The 24,922-nt window shown below is 47.3% G+C and overlaps 1 protein-coding gene across 2 annotated transcripts in view; it reads right to left on the bottom strand.

Moving 5' to 3' along the window:
- The window catches only part of Cep89 (centrosomal protein 89), a 45,486-nt gene that overhangs the window by 18,636 nt on the left and 1,928 nt on the right, over nucleotides 1-24,922 (bottom strand). For both annotated transcript variants that reach the window (XR_003837243.1, XM_021167138.2), the window contains exons 3-11: nucleotides 20,755-20,913; nucleotides 18,130-18,307; nucleotides 13,793-13,901; nucleotides 9,144-9,172; nucleotides 7,069-7,111; nucleotides 5,526-5,744; nucleotides 4,991-5,133; nucleotides 3,054-3,104; nucleotides 2,410-2,493 (exon numbers count right to left, since the gene is read on the bottom strand). Coding sequence is in view for 1 of the 2 variants with exons in the window: in XM_021167138.2 (XP_021022797.1) it covers nucleotides 2,410-2,493; nucleotides 3,054-3,104; nucleotides 4,991-5,133; nucleotides 5,526-5,744; nucleotides 7,069-7,111; nucleotides 9,144-9,172; nucleotides 13,793-13,901; nucleotides 18,130-18,307; nucleotides 20,755-20,913 (1,015 nt within the window). In the remaining variant the exon portion in view is untranslated. The remainder of the gene's footprint in view (nucleotides 1-2,409; nucleotides 2,494-3,053; nucleotides 3,105-4,990; nucleotides 5,134-5,525; nucleotides 5,745-7,068; nucleotides 7,112-9,143; nucleotides 9,173-13,792; nucleotides 13,902-18,129; nucleotides 18,308-20,754; nucleotides 20,914-24,922) is intronic.

Raw genomic sequence — 24,922 nt, 5'->3', positions numbered from 1 at the left:
CACACCCACACAGTCTCATGGATGTCGTCACACACCCACACACAGTCTCATGGATGTCGTCACACACACAGTCTCATGGATGTCGTCACACACCCACACAGTCTCATGGATGTCGTCACACACACCCCCCACAGTCTCATGGATGTTGTCACCCACACCCACACAGTCTCATGGATGTCGTCACCCACACAGTCTCATGGATATCGTCACACACACCCCACACAGTCTCATGGATGTCGTCACCTACACCCACACAGTCTCATGGATGTTGTCACCCACACCCACACAGTCTCATGGATGTTGTCACCCACACCCACACAGTCTCAGCTGTGACGAGCTGCTCAGAGGGCGGAGGGCAGAAAGCCCCTCCCCTCGTGTCCTCAGGAGCACCGTCTCCCGAGAGAACATCCAAGTCACCCCAGTGTCACCGTGCACTGGGACAAAGAACTTTGAGTTTTAAGTAGTCGACTACTAATGACGCCACTTTGCTATAAGTGCCAAATACTTCAAAAATTTAAAGGAAGGAAGGATAAAAATAAATCAAAACTAGAAGATTTTCTGTGTTTAGACTTGAGAGGGCAAACTGAAAGGGTTTTGTGGTTGCTTGGTTTTTTGTTTTTGTTTTTTTCAAAACAGGGTTTCTCTGTGTAATCCTGGCTGTCCTGTACCTTGCTCCATAAGGAAATTGGAGTTTTATGGTAAAAGGTATTTTAGGTCCTTTGGTTCTGGACAGAAGCTTCGGAGAGTGGGTAAGGCTGTTAGTGCAGGGGGTTCCTAACCCTGTCTGTGCGCGGCAGACACTCTCCAGCTCAGCGGCATCAGCGTGGTCAGCCAGACACCCTGATGTATGCAGCTTGGCAGACATCAGGGCTCCTAACCTAGGCCTCGCTATGGAGTCCCAGGTGGCCCTTGGTGTCTTGTGCAGACCTTGTGTGTTCACACTTCTTCAGAAATGCACAGAAATAGTCCCCTGTTCACTGATCTGCAGTGCTGGGATGAACCTAGGGCCGTGTGCACGCTAGGCAGGAGCTACATCCCTGTTACAGCGGCGTGCCTGCACCTTTCCCTCCTCTTGCCTCACTCTAGGACACACTCATTTGCTGCCGGCAGCCCACATGGCTATTTGCTTGCTTGTTTGTTTGTTTATAACTGTTTTGGCGACCTGAAGCCATTGGGACAGCTGTTTAGTTTTTTATTGAACGTCATTGGAACACAGTCCCTGGCATGCCATCTAGGGCTGCTGTCCTGCTACAACAGCAGTCTGAGCATCTGTGGACAGAAACTACCTGGCCCACAAAGCCTGCAATGTTTATTAACAGGTTCTTATAGAAAAAAATGTGGGATGACCCTGATTTTAAAAGAGCACCCAGATGGAAATTTTACTACTGATTTTTGATCCGTGAATTTGAGATAATTTATGCTCTTAAAAATCCAAAGTCCAGGAGGCTGGAGAGATGGCTCAGAGGTTAAGAGTATCAACTGCTCTTCCAGAGGTCCTGAGTTCAAATCCCAGCAACCACATGGTAGCTCAAAACCATCTGTAATGAGATCTAGTGCCCTTTTCTGATGTGTAGACATCCATGCAGGCAGAACACTGTATACATAATAAATAAATATTTTTTTAAAAAACCCAATGTCTAAGAATAGAGCTTAAGGTTCACAAGATGAAACAGGTATGGAGATGAGCTTGTTCACTTTTTAAAGGACCTGTCCCACTCAGGACCTCTCAAAGACCAATGCTCTCTCCCCGAATCCTTCCAATACAGGGACCTACTTGGCCCTACACAAAAGACCCCAGAAGTGTATGTGAGGCATAGAAGGTGTAGATGATGCCAGGGCCTGGTCCATTTACAGTTGGGATGGTTGGCATTCTCAGGAACTAGAAGAACAAACAGAAGTGCACAAATCCTTGTTCCTAATACTGCCAACAACCCGATCATGATACACCTCTGGGGTCAGGGCTTCCTGGGATCCAGGGGTGTTAAGTTTCCCTAAAATGCCCTGAATATAATCTCTGCTTGCCCCGCATTTGTTCTGCTGGTGATGTGCACAGCTGCAGAGTCAGGGATGATGCTCTACCCTTTGCTGCTCCTTTGCATTTCAAGATCTCCACTCAAATGGAGCTACCTCCATGGGGCTACATCGCCCAAACTACCACTTCGCAAAGCCACATCTCTGCAGACCCACTGCATCTCTGCAGGCCCCTCCTCCTAGCACCGCCCCCCTATCATGCTTTGCCAAAAACACTCCTTCCTTCCTCCCACCTTCCTTCTCTCCTCTTTCCCTCCCTGCCTCCCAACATGACCCTCCTTCCCTCAACAGCTTTAGGCACATTCACCTCTGGGCTGTCTCTGTCCTCTGAGTGGTCTTACTTGATACAGTTTGTCTCTGAGACACCTGCCCACCTACCTCCAGGGCGGTACTGAGTTTGTCCTTCTCTTTCATTCTGTCTTCATAAGCCAGCAACAGTGGTGAGAGATACTTTATATCCACCTAGGTGGAATAATGGAGTAAAAGATGATTAACATAGCTCTTTTCTTTATCTTCTTCATCTTTATTTATTTGCTTTTTGAGGCAGGGCTTCTCTGTGTAGAATCAAAGATGTGCACCACCACCCAGCTCATCTGTTTTTTAAGGGGCAAGACAACACACTTATGGTTCTTTGTAGACTGACAGAGCCAGAGAATATGGGCCTGAGACTAAATAACTTTTACTTAGCCAGGCAGTGGTGGTGCATACCTTTGATCCCAGCACTCAGGCGGCAGAGGCAGGCGGATCAAAACCAGCCTGGTCTACACAGTGAGTTCTAGAGTAGCCAGCACTGCATAAAGAAACTCTGTCTCAAAACAAAAACAAAATAAATAAATAGAATAGAATAGATAAGTTTCATGCCAGGCAGTGATGGCACACGCCTTTATTCCTAGCACTTGGGAAGCAGATGCAGGAGGATTTCTGAGTTCAAGGCCAGCCTGGTCTACAGAGTGAGTTCTAGGACAGCTAAGGCTACACAGAGAAACCCTGTCTCAAAAAAAAAAAGAATAAGTTTCACTTACCAACCAGGGTGGTGTGGGGCCCTTGGATGGGAGGCCTTGGATATGGGAACTCTGAGAATAAAGCACACATCGAAGACATGGTTGGTCAGCATCACTTAAAAAGAAAGATTAATATCATACAAGTGAAAGAAATCAATCACAAGAGGCCACTTATAATATAACCACATTTCTATGAAACGTTCAAAATACACAAATCCCTAGAATCAGAATGTACATCAGGACAGCTGTGGTGGTGCACGCCTTTAAGTCCAGAAGGTGGGAGGCAGAGGCAGGCGCCTCTGTTATCTTACTTAGTAAGAGGCTAAGGGCCCGGACCCTGTAAATACTTGAGTAACAATCTGACGAATTTCTATAACAGTTGTAACTGAAGAACAGGCTGAGAATGGAGACGCTGATGGGAACCATTAAATCTTCTTTTTATGTTTCTTCACTGGCCCATTGGTTTCCAGGGTCTTCACTGCCTTCATTATGGGATGGGATGGGATGGGATGGGATGGGATGGGATGGGATGGGATGGGATGGGATGGGATGGAGGAGGTGGGTTGGTCCCGTGCTACGGCTGTATCTGGGATGCTGCCATAGCTCATGCTTAAACACTTGGTCACTGGCTGGTGGAGTTATCTGCAGAAGCTGAAGAACTGTATGAGGTGGGGCCCATCTGACAAGACACAGGGCATGGACAGGCCCTGAGCATGGCACGCTACGCCTGCTCCCAGTCTGGCTCTTGGCTTCCTGGTTTGCAGAGATAAAACAAGTCATGCTGTACTTTGGCAGCTTCCTTGCCACAGTGGGCCGCAGCCCCTGAACCGTGAGCGCAAGTAAATCTCTGCTCCCTAAGTTGTTCTTAGCAGGTCTCCTGTCATAGCCATGAGAGGAGAGAACGATGATGCTTTCTGGGTTTGTTTTTTTTTTTTTTTTTTTTTTTGTGGAATAATTATGTCTTTTTTAAGAAATGTTTTGGGCTGGAGAGATGGCTCAGTGGTTAAGAGCACTGACTGCTCTCCAAAGGTCCTGAGTTCAAATCCCAGCAACCACATGGTGGCTCACTACCACTCATAATGAGATCTGATGCCCTCTTCTGGTGTGTCTAAAGACAGCTAGAGTGTACTTGTGTATAATAAATAAATAAATCTTTAAAAAAAAGAAAGAGAGAAAGAAAGAAGGAAGGAAGGAAAGAAAGAAAGAGAGAGAGAGAAAGAAAGAGAAATGTTTTTTTAGTTGGGCATGGTGGTACATCTTTACTCCCAGTACTCAGTAGGCAGAGGCAGGCAGATCTCTGAGTTAGGCCAACCTGGTCTACAGAGAGTTCCAGGATTGCCAGAGCTACATAAAGAAACCCTGTCTTGAAAAAAACAAACAAACAAACAAAAAACCAAACAAAAAAAACAAACAAAATGATCTTTCTTTAAAGACTTACTTGTATTTTAAATTATGAGTGCCTGTGTTTATGTGCATGAAAGTACGCTCAAGAGGCCCAAAGAGGCTGTCAGAGATCTTTGCCCTGGAGCTACAGGTGATTGAGATCTGATGTGGGTACTGGGAAGAGAACTCTGAAACACCAGCAAGTTAGTACTGTTGAGCCATCTCTCCAGCCCCCTTTCTTTTTCTTAAAGTCAAAGTCTCAATGTATAGTTCAGACTACCCTTGAGCTTACTGTGTAGCCCCAGCGGGCCTCAAACTCAAGATTCCAAGACGCCTTTGCCTTATCTTGTTAAATACCGGGCTGACAAGCTGTGTGTGTGTGCGCGCATGTGTGTGTTTTCTGGGTTTTACTATGTAGATCAGGCTGGCATCAAACCCACAAATAGACCTGCCTCTGTCACCCGAGCGCAGGGATTAAAGGTGTGAACTACCAAGAACATCTCAAGAACCAGAAATCAATTCAACAGTAAAGACTAAAGACAAACAAACGGATTTTCTGGGGTTGGAAACATTACCTCTTCCTCGGACAAAGGCCTGAATTTTGTTTGGTAGCGACTGAGTTCTACGTTCAGTCGATGGACAATCATCTTCAGCCCCTCGTTTTCATCCACCAGGCCTTGGCTTTGCTTCCTTAGGCAAAGCAATTCAGGTGTGACTCCTGAAAAACAGCGATGTAATGTTACACTACAACCAATCATATCCGAGTCACCAAGACTTTATATAAACTTCTAGTCAGTCTTTTGTTCCCTTGTAGTAGTGCACTGTATGTATGTGTGTGTGTGTATATATGTGTGTGTGTATATATATATATATATATATATATACACACACACATATACATATATATGTGTGTGTGTGTGTAATAATTTATATAAATAAGTTAAGACATTTAACCAAAATATTCTGGCAGATAAAAATCAAAATTCAATAAGCAGAAAGGTACAAATGTAGCCTTAAATATTACAGCATAAATATCCACATACACCATCAATTCTCAAAGTAAAAAGAGAGCCCTGACTGTCCCTTAGTAACGGTGCCAGGGGGCCGCACCTTCCTGAGAGGAAGCCTTTTCTGTCTCCTTCAGCTTCCTGTTGTCTTTTTCCACCAACTTGAGCTTCAGCTGCAAGTCCTTCATTGCCTGCCTCAGGGCGCTCAGTTCAAGGCTGAGGGCTTGGTTTGCAGAGTACAGATGCACAGTTTCTTCTTTTAACTCCGCAAACTTTTCTTTGGTTATTTCTGTGTATCTCTGATGTACTCTACCAGCTACATCTAAAGGATACAGAGGAAAGCCCACATAATTCTGTAACCAGCTCACATCAAAGAACATTTGATACGTTAGTCCACATAATTATATAACCAGCTCACATCAAAACCATTTGACACTTTATTCCAAAAGCCACGTGGAGCAACTAGTTCGCATCAGGCCTGGGGCCGTGTCCCTGGTGTCCAAACAGACTGGGTGCCCAGGGGAAGGCACATCGGGCACATTGGGCAGCATGTAGAGAGGTGGCAGGGCCAGAGGAGGCAGAAGGGGCTTCTATGCTACATACTTAGCATCCGTTTGCCTATCAGGTAAATCTTCTGGAACAGAGTGACTTAGTAACCGACTAGCCCCCACCAATCCTAACACTAGTGACACTTTCAGAGATTGTCTGAGACAGCAGAGGTTTCCTGGCTTTGCCGGTAACCTGCTCAGTGCAGCTGGTAAAGGCCTGGAATGTACGGCTGTGCTCAGTGACCATAAAAGTTAATATAACTTCTTCCATACTGGAAAATGTTGCTTGGAGTGACCTGAACCCATGTTCCCAAACCCAGGGCACATAGATGTCTGAGGATCCTACTCCGAACCTCTTGCAAATCATTGTGATGAACAACCTGACTTTACATAGGCCTTACAAGAGACTGCTCTCAATGGAGAAGGAGCCTGAGAACCAGAAGTTAGGGCAACAGGGCTCTTAGAACATAATGAAAATCCCCAAGAAAGAGCCAAAATACAGTTAATCAAAATGAAAGATAAAATAATACTTTCAGATGAGTGACAGGAGATATAACAGCCCCAAACTACAAACCCACTCTGAACTCTACAGCCGCTTCCCCAGCTGTAGAGGTCAGCCTGGCAAAGCTCAACCCTCAAGCCGAGCCCTTGTTTGAACACCAACATCCAGGCCTCCAGCACATCCCACAGGGACACGCCCACCCCCACCCAAGGGCTCAGCACATCCCACAGGGACACGCCCACCCCCACCCAAGGGCTCAGCACATCCCACAGGGACACGCCCACGCCCACCCAAGGGCTCAGCACATCCCACAGGGACACGCCCACCCCCATCCAAGGGCTCAGCACATCCCATAGGCACACCCCCCACAAACTCTTGAGCTCTCCCCACAGGCCCACCCTTCACCCCAGGTCCTGGGCTCTCTCCACAAGCCTACCCTCACCCCACTAGTAGTAAGTGACACCTTCCCAAAGCTAGTCACAGCATCAGACCCCAGAGCCTTCACAGGGAGCTGCAGACTTTCCTTCAGATGACTCTTCTAGGCCCTCGGTAAACACTAAGCATGCCCATCACAGTGAACCCCAAAAGGCCAGTACCTGGGGAGGGAGGAGGCTTTTCATGCAACCGTACTTTCTCACCCTAGGGAGGAAAAGACAGAGTGTGATTATGTGTGAGGCTCACAGCGGACTGGCAGAGACTGGCAGGGACTGACACAGAGGGAGGCTGCAGGTGGAGGGTGGAGCTTCCTCTTCACTTGGCCCTGAGAATCTTTCTTTAGTACCTGGACTTTAACCCCTCCTGTTTTCTTACAACTGAACCCCTGGGGAAGGCTCTCTCCGGGCCTAAGTGTGCAGTGACTGTATCTTCACTGAAGGTCTCTTCACTTTGTAACTAAAGCATGTGACATGCTGTGAGTGTGAGGCACTGATGGCCCACTAGGCGGCAGAGCGGGTTCTAACTGCTGAGAAACTAGATCATGGTTGCCTCTCAGGGAACAGAAGGCTGGGCGCTGCCCTTAGCTCTCCCACTGTGTATGGCTTCTGAGTAAGCTTTGGTTTTGTTTTCTCAGACAGGATCTGCAGCCTTGACCCAGGGACTTAGGATCCTCCTGCTGAGATGAATCCCATCCAGGTGTTGGGAATCCAGGTGTGAACCACCACATCTGGGGAGACATGTTTAACTATTAAATTCCTAAAAGGAGAAACTTCAGGGAAGGCTTCTTTCAGTGCTTGCACCTGGGTTATTAAGGGCCAGTTTTCCTCAGGAGCTCGTGAAGTTGGTTCCCCTCTACCAAAGGAGCCACTTCCTTACCGCTGGCAAAAGGGACAAATGGCTGTCTGTGGTGCCTACTAGCACACCAAAGCACATGCCGGCCGCCAGGCTCCCTCAGTATCTCAAGTACCTAGTTCTTCTCACCTTCCCCTCCCCCAAACTTCCTCCAGCTCAGGGGCTCCCCTCCCTCAGCTACTCATGCTCCCTATAGCGCCGCTAGTTCAGCTACTCTTGGCCTCACATCTGGCCTCCCTCTCTCTTGCTTCTCTTTGTCTTCATCTCTCACTCTCCCCTCTTCTCTCCCCGCCCATGACCAGGTCCAGGCCATGCTCAGTCTACTGCTCTCGCTCTCTGCTCCGGACTCTTCCAGAAGTCCTTGGCTAGACTCTCCTTTCTAAAGCCTTTCCCTTAACCATACCATGGAGCACTCGTGTCTTCAGTTCATACACTACGAATGTAGTTATCCCAAAATGTACTTGCCTAGCAAACACAGGGAGCTCAGCTCAAGACCCAGTACCTCAAAATATTGGTGTGTGTGTGTGTTTGTGAGTGTGTATGTGTGCGCATGTTAGTGTGTGTGTATATATGTATCTGTGTGTGCATGAGTGTGTGTGCGTGAGTATGTGTGTGTGAATGTGATAGTAGACTCAGGTTTCCACAGCAGCCCCCTCTTACAGAGACTAACAGGAGCCCTGCTGAGACACTATCTATTCAAGTGCCTCCATGACAAGCATCCTGGAAGCAGGATTTCTCTCCTGGAAAATGGGTTTACATCAAAGTGGGTATGACCACATATCCTGCTACCCCCCCCCCTGCTTCCCCCTTCCGTGCCTGGCTGCAGGCTTGTGCTGTGACACCTCCTTCGTCCTGAGAAAGCTATAAAAGGAATTCCCTGCTTTTGCCATGTGGCCTCCAATTCCTCAGCTCCTGCACTCTGGAGACCCTGGGATGTTATCTGTCTCTGGTGCTTAGGCTCCCCTTGGAGCTCTGTTGTCTCTGTGTCTGTCTGCTTGAGGTATAAACAAGTCTAACAAACCCCTTAGTCCCCAGCAATCCACCTCAATGCCTCTCCTGAGTCACTCTCTCGAACCCCTCACCACGGAGGAGGTCAGTCAGTGAAGCATGCAGCAGAAAGACCTCTTATGAGAAGACCTTTTAATACAACAGTGTTATTATGAGGAAATAAAAGATCACAAATCAGGATTAAGTTGGTTTCACCCAAGGAAGCAAAGGAAATTGAACATGTATTAATCAGGAAACAGAAACACAGTATAGAGTCAGGGACAGAAGTCACATGGTTCAAAAAGTAAAATAAAATAAAAATAAAAGAAAAAAATCAAAGACAAATTATAGTGAAAAGTCTACTTTTTAAAATAGGAATTCTTGAAAATAAGCTTACCTCTAGATTCAGAGCAGAGTGTTTAACATCTGGTTTAAAAAGGAGAAAATGGAAAGTTTTAAAAGCATAAGAAATTAGACACATGAGAAGAGTGTACCGATAAACCCAGAGACTTACCTTGTCCCCAAGTGTAGAGCAAGGCAGTGGCCTGACCTTAACTAGGCTATCTGTCTCCCACACTGCTCTTCCCTACCTCCCCAGTCACACGTTGCTCCTGCCAGCCAAGGATGACCAACATCTGACTCCACTCTGTCCCTCATGTCCACAGGAGCACACAAATGAAGTCATACAAATAGCAAACTGCTCATCGATACAAATGGAAACAGATATGGCAGGGGTCTTGTCCTCGTGGGGTAATGGAAGACACCCTCCATCCGCCTTGGCTGGCAATTTTCTCTAGTGGCAAGTGGGACACCTAGGCAGCTTCTAACTCCCCACCATTGATCTGGAGAGTGTAAATAGCACGCTGAAGAGCAGACACTGTGAAAGACAGGAAACAAAAAAGTTCTACAGGGCCCAGAAAACCAACTAGGAAGCTTAATGCACTCAGAATTCTAAATCTACTTCCCAACTCAGGAAAATTCCCAGCAGTAGCAGTTCGGTTCTGTAGAGTAACTTATGTGCCTGACATAATTGTCTCTGAGGCTGACTGCTTCCTAGACCTAGTCATGGAAGTTTCTCGTTTCCATGCCATCCTAGAATTTTTGGCCTCTGAGAATCACTGCTGAATAAAGCTCACCCTTTTTTGTTTTTTCACTCAGATCTCTGGCTGGCTGGTTAACTCAGCTGTTCTGGCTCAAACTTCTCCCCAAGCTGACTGATTCTATCTGCCTCCCACCTCTCTTTCTGCCCCCCTCCCCCTCCCCTTCCCTGCCTCTCCAGAACTGCTCTGCTTGGCTTCAGACTATCTCTAGCAATCTTGTGGTTCCTTTTCATTCTCTGGCTCATGCTGTCTGTACCTAGCTTGTTCTCTCTGCAGCCTGTCTCTGTAACACTGGTAAAGCTGCCTCCTTGTTTTTTCCCACTGCCCCTTAAGTAGCTTCCCTTTCCCTCTCTTCTCAAGAGAGTTGGGCATATCCTAGTTTGTTAAATCTTTCTCTGATTTGTCACTTTGTCTGCCCCTCAATTAGACATCACTTTCAAACACGGGTACTTCCTTCTACAAACTAACTTTGCCGGGCGTGGTGGTGCACGCCTTTAATCCCAGCACTCGGGAGGCAGAGGCAGGAGGATTTCTGAGTTCGAGGCCAGCCTGGTCTACAAAGTGAGTGCCAGGACAGCCAGGGCTACACAGAGAAACCCTGTCTCGAAAAACCAAAGAACAAAAAAAAAAAAAAACTAACTTTATCTTCATTGTTTGGGATTAAATGTGGGTACTAAAGGCATGTCTGTATTCCAGCCAGAGGGATTAAAGGTGTGTGCTAAGGCTGAACCACACCACATTGAGAAACCGCCTTTTTCAGTCAATAACACAATCTCAGGGTTCACAGTGAAATCAAATATCCCGAAACACAGTTCTGCTGTTTTTAAGATGGGTCTCATACAGCCCAGGCTAACCCTGAACATCCTACAGAGCCAAAGATGACCTTGAATTCCTATCTTGTCTCTACCTCCTAAATGATTGGGGTTCCGGGTATGTACCACTACATGCAGCTCTAACCCAGGGCTTCACAAACGCTAGGTAGGCACTCTACCAACTAGCTACATTCAGCCAAAATGTTGTGCCACAGCCTGGACCACCTGCATGTATAGGGCACATGGTCACACCCAGCCCTGTCTGTGAGTTTAAGTCATCGTCTAACTACTTTCTCTACATGTTAGGTGCCTCTACCCTACTTCTCCTGGTCTTTGTGTCACTGTGTCCCCTGTTCTGGCACTCCAGGCTACAGTCTGCAATCTGGTCACCTCCTCTACAACCTGAATATGAAGGGATGAGCCCATGGATGCCATCTCTCTCACATGGGAGAGTTTGTTTTCTTTTCTTTCTTTCTTTCTTTCTTTCTTTCTTTCTTTCTTTCTTTCTTTCTTTTAATCAATACATTGATTTATGTGTGTGTGTCATTCTCCACTGAGCCATCTTGCTGGCCCGAGGTCCACCTGGCTCTGGGGATGGATTTGTTTCCCTATCCCTTATACCAGTCTCAGAAAAGGCCCTGTTGGCCAGAGCTTTCATTGCTTCTCCGACGGGGTGTCAGTGCACAGCCAGGCTGAGCCTGATCCCCACCCTCCTGCCTCACCCCCATACCTGGCTGCTGTCTTCTAAGTTAACAGTTCTCAGATCTCATCTCTCGTCTCTGTATGGATGAGGGGTGCTAACAATTCAACTAAGAAAGTTTCTTAGCATATGTCATGCTGTGCTGGCTTGACCCCAATCTTCATAGAGAGAAAATTCACACATGAACACATCCTTCCTATCAAAATTCCAAAGGAATCAAAACTCCCTGATGACCATGACTGCTGGGACTGCCCCTCAACACCATGTGATGGTTAATACTGTCCACAACAGCATCCAAAACACCCCGGAGACAAGCCTCTGGGCATGGGGCAGGGTGTCTAAATTGGGCTGAGGTGGGGAGATCCATCCTAAGTGTGGTGGCACCACTGAACGGACTGGGTCCTAAACAGAATGGAGAAAGCTCACTGAGTGCCAGCACTCATCGCTCTGCTTCCTGACGTAGTGCCACATCCCTGCTGCCATGGGGTACTGGCTGGTTTTGTGTGTCAACTTGACACAGGCTGGATTTATCCCAGAGAAAGGAGCTTCAGTTGGGGAAATGCCTCCATGAAATCCAGCTGGAAGGCATTTTCTCAATTAGTGATTAAACGGGGAGGGCCCATTGTGGGTGGTGCCATCCCGGGACTGGTAGTCTTGGCTTCTATAAGAAAGCAAGCCAGTAAGTAATGTCCCTCCATGTCCTCTGCATCAGCTCCTGCTTCCTGACCTGCTTGAGTTCCAGTCCTGACTTCCTTTGGTGATGAACAGCAGCGTGGAAGTGTGAGCTGAATAAACCCTTTCCTCCCCAACTTGCTTCTTGGTCATGATGTTTGTGCAGGAATAGAAACCCTAACTAAGACATACAGCTTCCCCATGATGGAGTGTGCCTTCAAATCCTGAGCCCATTAAACTTCCTCCACAAGGCTTTTTCTTTTTTTTCCTTTTTTCAGTTTTTTAAGACAGAGTTTCTATGTATAACCCTGGCTGTCCTGGAACTCACTCTGTAGACCAGGCTAACTTCAAACTCACAGAGATCTGCCTCCAGAGTGCTGGGATTAAAGGTGTGCACCACCACAGACCAGCCATAAGTTGTTTTTATCTTTGCTTCCTGCCTCCATTTTATTTTTCCTTTATTATTTATTAGTGGCAAGCAACAAAAACCTCTCTATGGGTAGTTTTTCTGGTGCCCTACCCTAGAGAGTTAGACTTTAGCAAACCTGGCTTCCAGCACGCCACAGCCACAGCCCCTGCAGTGAGGCCTGGGCCTTAGCTCTGAGTGAGACAAATTCAGGTTTGCGCCTTCCTCAGATGCCCTGTGTCGACTGGCTACAACATATTGACGATTCCCACATCTGCAACATTCTCTTTACCCCTTACTAGGCAATCTTCTTAGATTTTAACCACTCTTGAGTCTTTCCCTGTGTAAACCACTGTGTGGTTCTGTCCCTTGGTTGACTCCTGGCTGATGTGTGATCCATGAGGTAAGCCACTGTGTGAGCCACTGGGAGGCTGAGGCAGGAATAAATAGCTGAAGAATAGCCATTCTGTTTTCAGTCAGACACCATGTAGACTGAGTGACATGGAAAGTGTCCCAGGGAGCTATGGAGACAGTTCAGTTGGTAAAGGGGCTGCCTTGCAAGCATCAGGACCCGATTTTAATCCCCCAGAACCTACATAAAAATGCAGTGTGATGGCACACACTTGTAATCCCAGGACTGCGGAGGTGAGACGGGTGGATCCCTAGGGATCTGCCCAGCCAGTCATGCTTAATCAGTGAGTCCCCAGCCAATACAAGACCTCTTCTCAAAATCAAGGTGGTCAGCTACTGAGGCACAGCTCTTAAGTTGGCCTCTTCACATGGCACCCCTTCACACACATGCATTCACACGAACACATGCCGCAACTGTGCCCCAAGCTCAAGCAACTCAAGGGTCCTGACAAAGCAGTTGCTGGCTTCCTGCTGCTTGGCAGGCTCTCTGCCTCCCTTTCTCCTTAGGGATCTCAAAACTGCTTCCTATCTTTGCCCTTGTGGGTTGAATTCTCATTGGGCCAGTTAAGATAGATCAAAAAAGTCAGTGTGCATTCCAAAATTATGACAGAAACATCTTATACATCCATGTGTCACCCAACAAGTCCTGCACTGATGGCCCACTGTACGCCAGGCCCTGCAGCTTGCATGATGGCAGGGCCAGAGGGAAAGGCACATAAACTCGTGAGCCGGAGTCCTCTGCCAACAAACAGAACAGACAACACAGCCTCTAAGTGAGCATCTTATATGGTCAGGGCAACCGTACATCTGGCCCGCCCATCACTTGTAGTGAGAATGAATGGCAAGTGCTTTCTGGTTAGAATCTCCAAGCCACAGCACAGAGAGCGGGGTGCTGGCCCCAGACCTGGTAACCAGAAATGCTCCCGTGGTTAACTCTCTCCTTACCTTTCTGCTGAGTGTGCTGTGGTGTGGAGGAGGAGGAGGAGGAAGAATCTGAAAGCCAGTCTGGTTGAGAAGCATCATCCTTTCTCACCACCTTTTGGGACGGCAGTACCTTTTGGGTATGAGAAAGGAACAAGCATGCGGGACCTGTTAGCTGTACACATCCTCCGAATGGATCAACTGTCGTACTTCATGCAATGCCCACAGGACCTTGTAAACGCCCGGGCAGACAGTCGATGGCTATTGTATTTAGGCTGTGGGGAGCTTCAGATCCCATACTGCCTGGATGGCTTCCTCTCCACATTCCTGCAGGGACCTGCTCAGGAAAGGGGGTGCTCCTGGCTCGCTCGGGACGGCACCCAGCTCTGGTGTTCCATTATGAAAGTGCACTGAGTGACAAGAAGTGCTGGCCTTCCTGGGAGAACCTTCACCTGGGCAACTGTCTAGGGCTAAGGTCCATGATGATCACTATGTGACTCCACTGCTGGTGTCGTTTCCTGATAAAAGTGGGATTACTTCTCCACTGTCATCATGCAAGGTAACAGGGCTCTGAAGGGCAGGGCCACAGAGCAACTGGCCAACAGGAGGAGCCAGGAAACACATCCTGTGGGTACACTAGCACCTGGGCCCTTCAGGTGCACTAGCCTAGCTCGACTGACTCTCCAGCAAAAACTTGCTTGGGATCAGCATGGCCAAGCACTGTGGGCTGGGGGTCATGGGAAAGATACTCCTGCGGCTGGCAGGAAGTTGGTAGGAGCCCCCACGAGATGATCATAGAAAAGGAATCTCAGAGCCAAGAGCTCCAAGGTGGCCTGGTTCAGGGTGAGCGGTCGACAGAGCTCCTTCCTAATGTACTTGTTATTTCAGAGAAGAAGAAACAAAGTGAGCAGTTGCTTTTTATCTCCTGGGAATGAACAGCCTTGGTCACCTGTGAAAGAACCTTAAACTACTCCCAGTCACAAGTGTGAGACTGAGAAGAAAATGTCAATGGCACCCCTGGGAGACTGTCTGCCAGATCTATTAGTTCTCTGGTGGATGGCACACACGTCTGACGGTCCACATACACCATGACGAAGCATACACCCATGGGGTGTGTGTGTGTGTGTGTGTGTGTGTGTGTGTGCGTGCACATGCATAACAGAGGACATGTCAGCGAATGTTTCCTTCAGCACTGCTCTTAAGAAAATTCAAATAGAAACCACCAGCAGCCAAATAAACGTGAAAGGCACAGCTGCCTGGGGAAGTGACGTGACGCTGCCACACAAGGCGGGGGACAGACACGTGTGAACAGAGACAGGGAGATGGAAAGGCTGGACTGAACAATGGAAAGAGGAGCCGAAGAGATGGCTCAGCAGTCGAGAGCACAGGCTGCTCCTCCTTAGGACCCAGATTTGATTCTCAGCATCCACACTGTGGCTCACAGACATCTGTAATTCCGAATCTTGGGGATCCAAAGAGCTCTAACTGTGTCGGCACTGCCTGTGTGTGGTGTGCAGACACACATACAGGCAAAACACCATACACACAAAAATCAAAGCGAGTAAATATTTTAAAAAAGAAATTACAATATATAACGGTTGGTCCCTGAAAAATAGCATGAACCCTTATAAAAGAAAGGAAGAAGGAGAGAGAGAGAGAGAGAGAGAGACAGAAAAGATGGTGTGGTTTGGGGAAAACTGGGAAAAGGTGTTTGCTGTGCAAGTCAGGGACCCTTGTTTGACCCCTGGAGCCCTCTTAAAGGTGGAAGGAGAAGAGATTCCACACAGGTGGAAACATGTACACCACACAGTATGTGTACCTACACATGAGGATCATACAGGCGCACACACACACACACACACACAAATAAACTTTAAAATTTTTAATGTTAAGAAGATACCCCAGAGGCAGGCGGATTTCTGAGTTCGAGGCCAGCCTGGTCTACAAAGTGAGTTCCAGGACAGCCAGAGCTACACAGAGAAACCCTGTCTCAAAAAAACAAAAAAAAAACAAAAACAAAAACAAAGAAGATACCCCAAGCCAGACAGTGGTGTCGCACGCCTTTAATCCCAGCACCTGGGAGGCAGAGGCAGGCGGATTTCTGAGTTCGAGGCTAGCCAGGACTACAGAGTGAGTTGTGAGTTCCAGGACAGCCAGGGCTATACAGAGAAACCCTGTCTAGAAAAACCAAAAAAAAAAAGAAGATACTCCAAAAAAGGGAAGATGAAGAATGTCAGTCAAATAGATATTAGGGAGGGTTGGAAAGAAGGCTCAGCAGTTAAGAGCACTGGTTGCTCTTGCAGAGTACATGGGTTCAGTTCCCAGCCCCCACACAGTGTCTCACAACCATCTGTAACTCCAGTTCCAGAGGCTCTGACACCCTCTTCAGACTTCCTTGGACACCAGGCATGCATGTAGTGAACATACTTAAAGGCAAAACACTCACACACATAAAATAAATAAATCTAAAAAATAAGTTATTAGGGTGTACTGGCTGGTTTTGTGTGTCAACTTGACAGAAGCCGGAGTTATCACAGAGAAAGGAGCCTCCCTTGAGGAAATGCCTCCATGAGATCCAGCTGTAAGAGATTTTCTCAATTAGTGATCAAAGGTGGGAGGGCCCATTGTGGGTGGTGCCATCCCTGGGCTGGTAGTCCTGAGTTCTATAAGAAAACAAGCTAAGCATACCAGGGGAAGCAGGCCAGTAAGTAACATCCCTCCATCAGCTCCTGCTTCCTGACCTGCTTGAGTTCCAGTCCTGACTTCCTTTGGTGATAAACAACAATGTGGAAGTGTAAATAAACCCCTTTCTTCCCCAATTTGCTTCTTGGTCATGATGTTTTAAACCCTGACTAAGACATAGGGGAAATGGATATTTAGATGAGATTTCAAAATCATATACACCTAACAACAATCATTCAAATGAATATATTCTAATACAGCCCACGTCTCCACGTACAGTAAGTTAGAAAGCTTAGAAGCAAATGTGGAATGTCAGAAGTCCTGTAATGAGGAGTGGAAGCAAGGGATAAAACGCCAGATGAAAGCAAAGCAAGCCGTAGCGTTAGTGTGTGACCATGTGACCATGTGACCATGTGACAAGACTGTACCAGCCGGCACTGAGTGACCCCAGGAAAGCACGGGGTCTAGCACAGAGCAACATGCAAGTCTCGTGACAGTGCTCATCATGTCAGTCACGTGAACACACCTACTCAAATGCAGCATGAGGTGCAATGCCATGATGGCAAGCCAGCTTGGGGGAAATCTGGACGAGAAAATGAAAGGGGACAATTGAGGTGTCCTTACTTACACGCCTTTACTCCCAACGCTCAGGAGGCAGAGGCAGGCGGACCTCTGTGGGTGTGAGGACAGCCTGATCTACAGAGTGAGTTTCAAACTAACCAGCTCAAGGCTACATGGTTAGATCCAGTCCCCACAAAATAAACAAATAACAACAACAAAACACAATACACACACAAGCAAGAGTAACATACACACTCACACACATACATAAGCAAGTGTAACACTCACACATACACACACACAAGCAAGCATAACACATACACACATACACTCACACGCATATACATACACAAGGAAGCATAATACATACTCACACACACACACACACTACACATACACACACTATACACACACAAGCAAGTGTAACACACACACTACACACACATACACTATACACCCAAGCAAGCATAACACATATACTCACATTACACATACACACTACACACCCAAGTGTAACACACACACTACATACATACAAGCAAACCACCTACACACTCACACACACACACACACACTACACACACACACAAGCAAGCATAACACATACACCCACACACTCACATGGACTCACATACACTGCATGCACACAAGCAAGCATAACACATACACACACACTCACACTATACACATACACATAATATACACACAAGCACACTACTCACATATACACAGCAAAAGAAGATTCCCATACATCCTCATAAAGATGTTTATCTCTGCCTTTGAAGGACTTGACTTCAAAAGATAAACCAAGAGCCGGGCGTGGTGGCGCACGCCTTTAATCCCAGCACTCGGGAGGCAGAGGCAGGCGGATTTCTGAGTTCGAGGCCAGCCTGGTCTACAGAGTGAGTTCCAGGACAGCCAAGGCTACACAGAGAAACCCTGTCTCGAAAAACCAAAAAAGATAAACCAAGAAGTTTAAGCTTTACTCCATCCAGAAAGACACATAGCTGAACATCTGAACATGATAGCAGTGGAACAGAGGGAAGGCGATGCCTGCTGGTGCGCTAGGCGGTAACCATGGTAACAGGCAGACGGCAGCTTGGGAGCATGGAGGTTACCTGGTCCCTGTGAGGCACAGTGTACGTAGCATCTCTGCCATCTCCCACATCCTTCCAGGTGGACTCTGACTCCCTGCAGCTGGTTGACACCTGTGTTTCAGCATCTTCATCCTCCCCGTAGCCTAACATCTCAAAGGATGGTAATGACGTCCTTCTCGGCTCATTCTGCCAGCTTTGCCTGTGTTAGGTCATTAATGAATAAAATAAGCAAACAACTGACTTAGCACTTGACACTAATAACACTAATAGTGGAACACTTTTTTTTTTTTTTGACAAGATCTCACTTTGGGCCCAGGCTAGCCCAAACCTATAATCCCCCTGCCTCAGCCTCCCAAGTATTGGGATTACTGGCACACACTACCCCACCAAGCCATTATGCACATCTTAAATGTGCTGTCTCCAGGTCCATGCCAAAGAAGTATTGTAACAGTAAAACACTGTTCATTGGCAGCTAGCTGTGTGACAGGGCCTGCTCTGCGTCCCTCTAATTGCTTTATACTTGCTTTCATATTCATACTCTGCACATATAGAACTCACTATTTTTAAAAGACGTATTTTTACTTATATGTATATCAACATGAACAGAGGCCAGAAGAGGGCGCTGGACTCCCCTGGAGCTGGAGTTAAAGGAGATTGTGAGAGGTCCAACGTGAGTGCTGGGACCTGAACCTGGGTCTTCTGGAATAGCCAATGCTCTTGACCTCTGAGCCGTGTCTGCATCTGCTATTAGTAAGGCTGTATGTATTTGTTTAGTTACAGGTATGTAGGCATAATGTTATTGTGTTTGACTGTGTGAAGTTTCAAAAGCTGATTTTTGTCTCCCCTGTATCTGGTTGCAATCCTTATTCTGAGAATCTCCTGTCTCAATCTAGTGTAGATACCGGCTCCCCAATTGTTCCCTGATATGTCAATAAATAGAGCTTAACAGCCAATGACTGAGCAGGGAGAGAATAGGGCTGGATTTCCTGCCAGCCTTGGGAGAAGGGGTGAGAGATGGAGGAAGTGGAGATTAGCAATGGGGACACTATGAGAGAAAAAAAAGACATAGAACAGAGAAAGCCATCAGACGCAAGTATCTCAGGGGTTTGGGCTGGGAGGCAGCCAGATTACCAGAGAGGATTAAAATAGGTTAATCCTGCTCAGTTGTTGTTCCCCTAAAGCAAGTTAAATAAATGTAATTGTCCAGTCTCAATTATTTGGGAGCTAGCTGGGTAAGAAGAAAACCGTACTACACTTATTAAAAGACAATAACACAGGTATGTGTGTGTGTGTGTGCCTGTGTGCAGGTAAATGCTTGTGAGAGCAGGTGCCCACGGAGGCCAGAGCATCCAGTTCCTCTGGAATCGGGGTTGTAGGTGATTATAGTGACCTGCCTACTGTGGACACTGGGAACCAAACTTGGTCTTCTGCAAGATCTTACACGCTGCATGCTGTACTCTTCACTGCTGGGCCATCTTCTCCTGCCCTGGTCTTCTGTTTATTGAGATGAGCTCACTACATAGCCTTGGCTGGGCTGGAACTTGTGATGTAGCTCAGTCTGGCCTGCCTCTGCCTCCTGGGTGTTGGGATTAAAGGCGTGTACCGTCACACCCAGCAACTACTAAGATCTTACACTCAACATTCTGAATGGGAGATAATGTATGTTCTTTAACATATGATTAAAAGAAAAATGTTTGGCTGAGGGCATAACTCGTGGTACAGCTTTTGGCTAGCATGTAGAGGACCCAGGACTGACCCCCTAGGACTGCAAAACAACTACATTTGTTGCTTGGCTTTTGTTTTGAGACACTATCTCACTTAGCCCAAGCTGGTCTGAAATTTACTGTAGAGACAAGGATAGCCTTGAACTCTTGCTGATCCTTCAAGTCCTGTCTCCCAAATTCTAGGACTATAGATGCCACAATTCCCAGCCCCCAGCATCCCCCTTCAAAAAAAAAAAAAATCAACTTATTTTACCTTCGAAGTTCCTAGCTTAGAAGTACATGGCCACTGACCCAGCACTTGAGTTCATGGTCTTACATGCGTGAATACCTAGAACCGTCCTTTAATCCCATAGGCACTGACTGGGGTGTAGGATTTGGACAAGGTTCAAAGCTGATTTGTTTTCACATACGTCAGCTGACGTACTGAAGTCCTTCCTTCTCCCTGGGCTGTCTCAGGTGCCTAGTGCACCCACAAGCACCTCTCACCGCTGAGCTGAGAGGCTCACACTTCTGTCACCATTTAGCACTGTGCTTTAAAATATGGCAGGGTTAACCCAGCCCTCACCTGGACCTTCTTCCTTCGATGGTTTTATATCCTTTTTTCCAGTTCAATTCAGTAGAAATGCGATTCTTAGAAGAAAAACTAGCTATATTAAAAATTGAGGTCCCACAGGACACTGCTATAATCCTGGCTGCCTGGGAGCCCGAAGCCTGAGAAGTATAGTCTGAGGCCAGCCTGGTCCATAAGAAAGACATTGTCTCAGAACTAAAGGAACAATCACTGTCCCTGTCAGTGCCTCCTGGACACAAGTGACAGAAACCTGGTGACTCCACCCCACACGGCCCCATGCACAGTGGACACAGCCATGCCGAGCTGCCCTCTCCAGCCCTGAGAGGACGCAGAGTCGCAGCACATCCCTACCGCAGCCTCAGCTCGGAAGTGGTGGCGTAAGGCTTGATGAAGCTGTCCTTTTCAATGTCGGAGGCATCACTCTCAGACCGAGATCTCTGGCGAGGCTGGGGAATGGCAACTGTCTGTCCCGTCAACGTGGTTGCCAGGATGGCGGCAGCCAGAGCAGACCTACGAACAGAAACATGCAAAAGAGGCCCTGAGCAGTGGGCACCCAAGCTGCAGGCTGACCTGGCAAGGCTCACCTTGTCCACTGCGGCTGCTGATGGCCCACCGACAGCTCTCGAGTGACCATGATGGCCTATCAGAATCCCCATTTAGCTCTCATATTGACTGTATGATCATATATGCAGTCCTTTTTTATAGCAACTAAATGATTTGTAAAGACTTTATCTAGTCCAGCTGTTCTCAATCTTCCTAGTGCTGCGACTCTCTAATACAGTTCCTCATGTTGTGGTGACCCCCAATCATAAATCATTTTATTGCTACTTCATAACTTTAGTTTTTCTACTGTCATGAATCATAATGTAAACTTGCTATACAGGATGTCTGATCTGGGACCCCCAATGAAGTCACGGTTGCAAGCCACAGGCTGAGAACTGCTGACCTGGCCAATAGGGTGTCACACCAGGTTGTAAATCTACACAGTCAGACATGCAAAGCCTGTATTCAAATCGTTTTCTTACTAAAACAAAAGATCAGAATGAAATAAAAGAATGAGATACAGGAAGACTTTAGCCAGAAATGGTAGCACACATCTTTGATTCCAGCACTTGGGAGGCAAGGCAGGTGGATCATTGGGAGTTGGAGGCCATGTTGGTCTATATAGCCAGGTCTACACAACCTGGGCTAGAAAGTGAGACCCTGACTTTAAAAAACAAAAACAAAAACATAAATAGCCAGGCGGTGGTGGTACGTGCCTTTAATCCCAATAATCCCAGGAGACAGAGGCAGGCAGATCTCTGAGTTCAAGGCCAGCCTGGTCTACCAAGCAAGCTCTAGGACAGCCAGGGCTACACAGAAAAACCCTGTCTCAGAAAAGTACACATGCATGTGCTCGAATACACACACACACACACACACACACACAAACTTGTAATGATGAAAAGACATATCAACTAAACACATGTGTGTATCTCCAGTATTGGTTGGCCAGCCAGCCTAACCCCAAAGGCAAGCTTCTAATTCAGTGAGAGATCTGTCTCAGATCAACAAGACTAAGAACAGAGGAAGACACCACCTAACAAACTGCACACTCACATGCATATAAACCACACACCACACAAACACACACTAAAACACTTCACAAACCCAAAACTAAACAACAAACCCCACTGCTCACCAAGCACTGCCATGTTACTGACCCCACCGCTCACTGAGCACCGCCCACCAAGCCCTGCTATGTCACTGATCCCCATTTTTTTTGTTTGCTCTTGTCCACAGCAAAGCTACTGGAGACAATGACCAATGACCATTCATCAGCTGTACCTGCACAATGAAGCTTCCATACACAAAAGAGCAGTGTGAGTGAGGCCCTGGCTTCTATCACCAACACCCATGCCCCAAAAATGAAAGATGGTGGAGAGCCTGCAGATGGAGGGAGCCTGTGGAAGGAGGGAGCCTGAGGATGGGTGGAGTCTGTGGATGGTGGAGCCTGAGGATGGGTGGAGTCTGTGGATGAAGGGAGCCTATGGATGGGTGGAGCCTGAGGATGGGTGGAGTCTGTGGATGGTGGAGCCTGAGGATGGAGAGTCTGTGGATGGTGGAGTCTGTGGATGGTGGAATACATGGGAACTTCCAGGAATGGGAATAACACTTCCAGGTGCTATGACAGCCAACTCCACGGAGACAGAAACACTTGTGCATGGGACCTTTCCACACCTTACCCTATTGATCACTTCATATGCCTATTTGTGTCCTTTAAAACATCCTTTATAAAGCAAGGCATGGGGACACACATTTGGGAGACTGAAAGAGGGGGATCACATGAGTCTAGAGCCAGCCTGGGCTACCCTACCTCAAAGAAAACCAAAACAAAGAGTAAAACAGCCTCCATAATAAACCAATAAAACATGCAAATCCAAGGCTTCCGAAGAAGCCACATCTGTGTGGAAGACCTGATGGACTGACAGGAGCTGTGGCTAGAGAGGCGGATTGCTTCAAGACCAAAAACTGACAAGACTTCACAGCTAGTTACAACCAACCTCTGATCTGGCCTAATCTCTTTGTGCCTTCGGGAAAACTCATGGGACATATTATTGAACTTGAGAGAGTAGTGGCTTCCACAAACCCTAAGAAAGCTGTAAGCCTCCATATGAAACCTACAGACTATCCATGCTCGGCAGTAGCCTGCCTCCCCAATGACTCTACCACTGTATTTGGTAAATGCATTATCTCTGACTTCCTTTTGCTCTCTGACTTATACAGATTACTCTCTTCTACACTGAAGCATAGCATTCAAGGTAACCAGAGTCCATATTTCTGGACCACTCAGAGTCAGCTCAGAACCTGGATCCTGTTCCCTGGCCAGGGCCACTCATTTCCGGCTCAGAATAAACTCTCTCTTATTCCAAGGGCTGTGTTTTGCATCAAGTTCTCCCAAGATCTGTGAGCACTCTTATCAAATCCAACAGAAAGACAGGATTGTGAGAACACCAGCTTACTTCAGGGTCAGAACACAGGCAGAACACTGGGCTGTATCTCTTTATCTAAAGTGGGGACAGGGCAAGAGAGGCTGAGCCAATGTTACAAGCAATTGGGAGTTGTCCCATGTAGTTGCTGGGAACTGAACCCAGGTCCTCTGCAAAAGTAGCACATGCTCTTATCAGATGAGCCATCTCTACAGATCCACCAGGCCCTGGTGGAAAAAGACTTTCTATGAGCCCACAGCATGCTAACCCTGAAGCTATCATCTCATTTGTTTTGCAGACAAGGGAAGGAAAGCTAACCCTCTAGGTGCCCAGGCTGCATAAACTCGAGTCTCACTGATGCAAGACAAACACTGACGAGCTGGGCAGACCACCTCGCCAGTGGGACTACTGCCATGACATTCTAAGTGGTGATCAATAGCTGAACCTCACAGGTGACCCAAAATAGGGGTGACCATAAGTCCCTCTTACAGTGTTACTGAAAGGGTGGAAGAGACATTGCTTGTTCCATGCCCCCTGGGCTACTTGACACAGAGTGATCACTAATAAATAGCTCTCTGTGCGATAGACTCTGTACTGCAGGCAAAATCACACACTGTATCAGCACAGAGCTCTTTCCTCCTCTAGTGCTGAGGAGGGAATCCGGGAGCTCCCAGTATGCTGGGCAAATTCGGACTCACTGAGCCCGATCCCCAGCCCTCGGGGCTTATGTTCTAATCAAATGCACAGAAGATACCAGTACCAAAGATCACACAGAAAGTGGCCCTCAAAAGTGGAACTAGCTCTTAGTGATCGCTAATAACCAAATCAATTTACAGATTAAAAACCGAGTAGCAGAGGACTGAAGAGACGGATCCGTGGGTTAAAGAATGCATACCGCCGTCCATGCAGAGGTTCTGATTCGGTCACCAGCACCTACGCTCGGTGGTTCACAACTACCTATAACAGCAGCTCCAGGGGACCCAATGTCCTCTTCTTCTGGATTCCAAGGGTTCTCACATCTAAGTACACACACACACACACATGCACATACAAAGGCATATACACATACTTTATAATTTTTGTTTTGTTTTGTTTTTCTCTGTAGTCCTAGCTGTCCTGGAACTCACTTTGTACTCCAGGCTGGCCTTGAACTCATCCACCTGCCTCTGTCTCCTGAGTGCTCAGATTAAAGGAGTGTGCCACCACCCGACGGACTGGCTACAAATAAACATTTAAATGACAACAACAACAAATCAGACTAGCTAGACATAGTGGCTCATACTCTTGGCTGAGGCAGGAGGACTGCTTTGAATGCAAGGTCAGCCTGGGCCACAAAGCAAGACCCTATAGAAATAAGTCTGAAGTTTACAAGTGGCTAAAATCCTGGCAGACACTGACAGTGATCCCTAGAATGAAAAGAGAGGGCTGGAGAGAAGGCTCAGCGGGTAAGAGCACTGCTCTTCCAGAGGTCCTGAGTTCAATTCCCAGCAACCACATGGTGGCTCACAACCATCTGTAATGGGATCTGATGCCCTCTTCTGGTGTGTCTG

The sequence above is a fragment of the Mus caroli genome, chromosome 7, assembly GCF_900094665.2.
Source record: "Mus caroli chromosome 7, CAROLI_EIJ_v1.1, whole genome shotgun sequence".
Classification (NCBI taxonomy): domain Eukaryota; kingdom Metazoa; phylum Chordata; class Mammalia; order Rodentia; family Muridae; genus Mus; species Mus caroli.
Note: the sequence above shows the minus strand (reverse complement) of the source record. Positions and strands in the feature narration are given on the sequence as shown.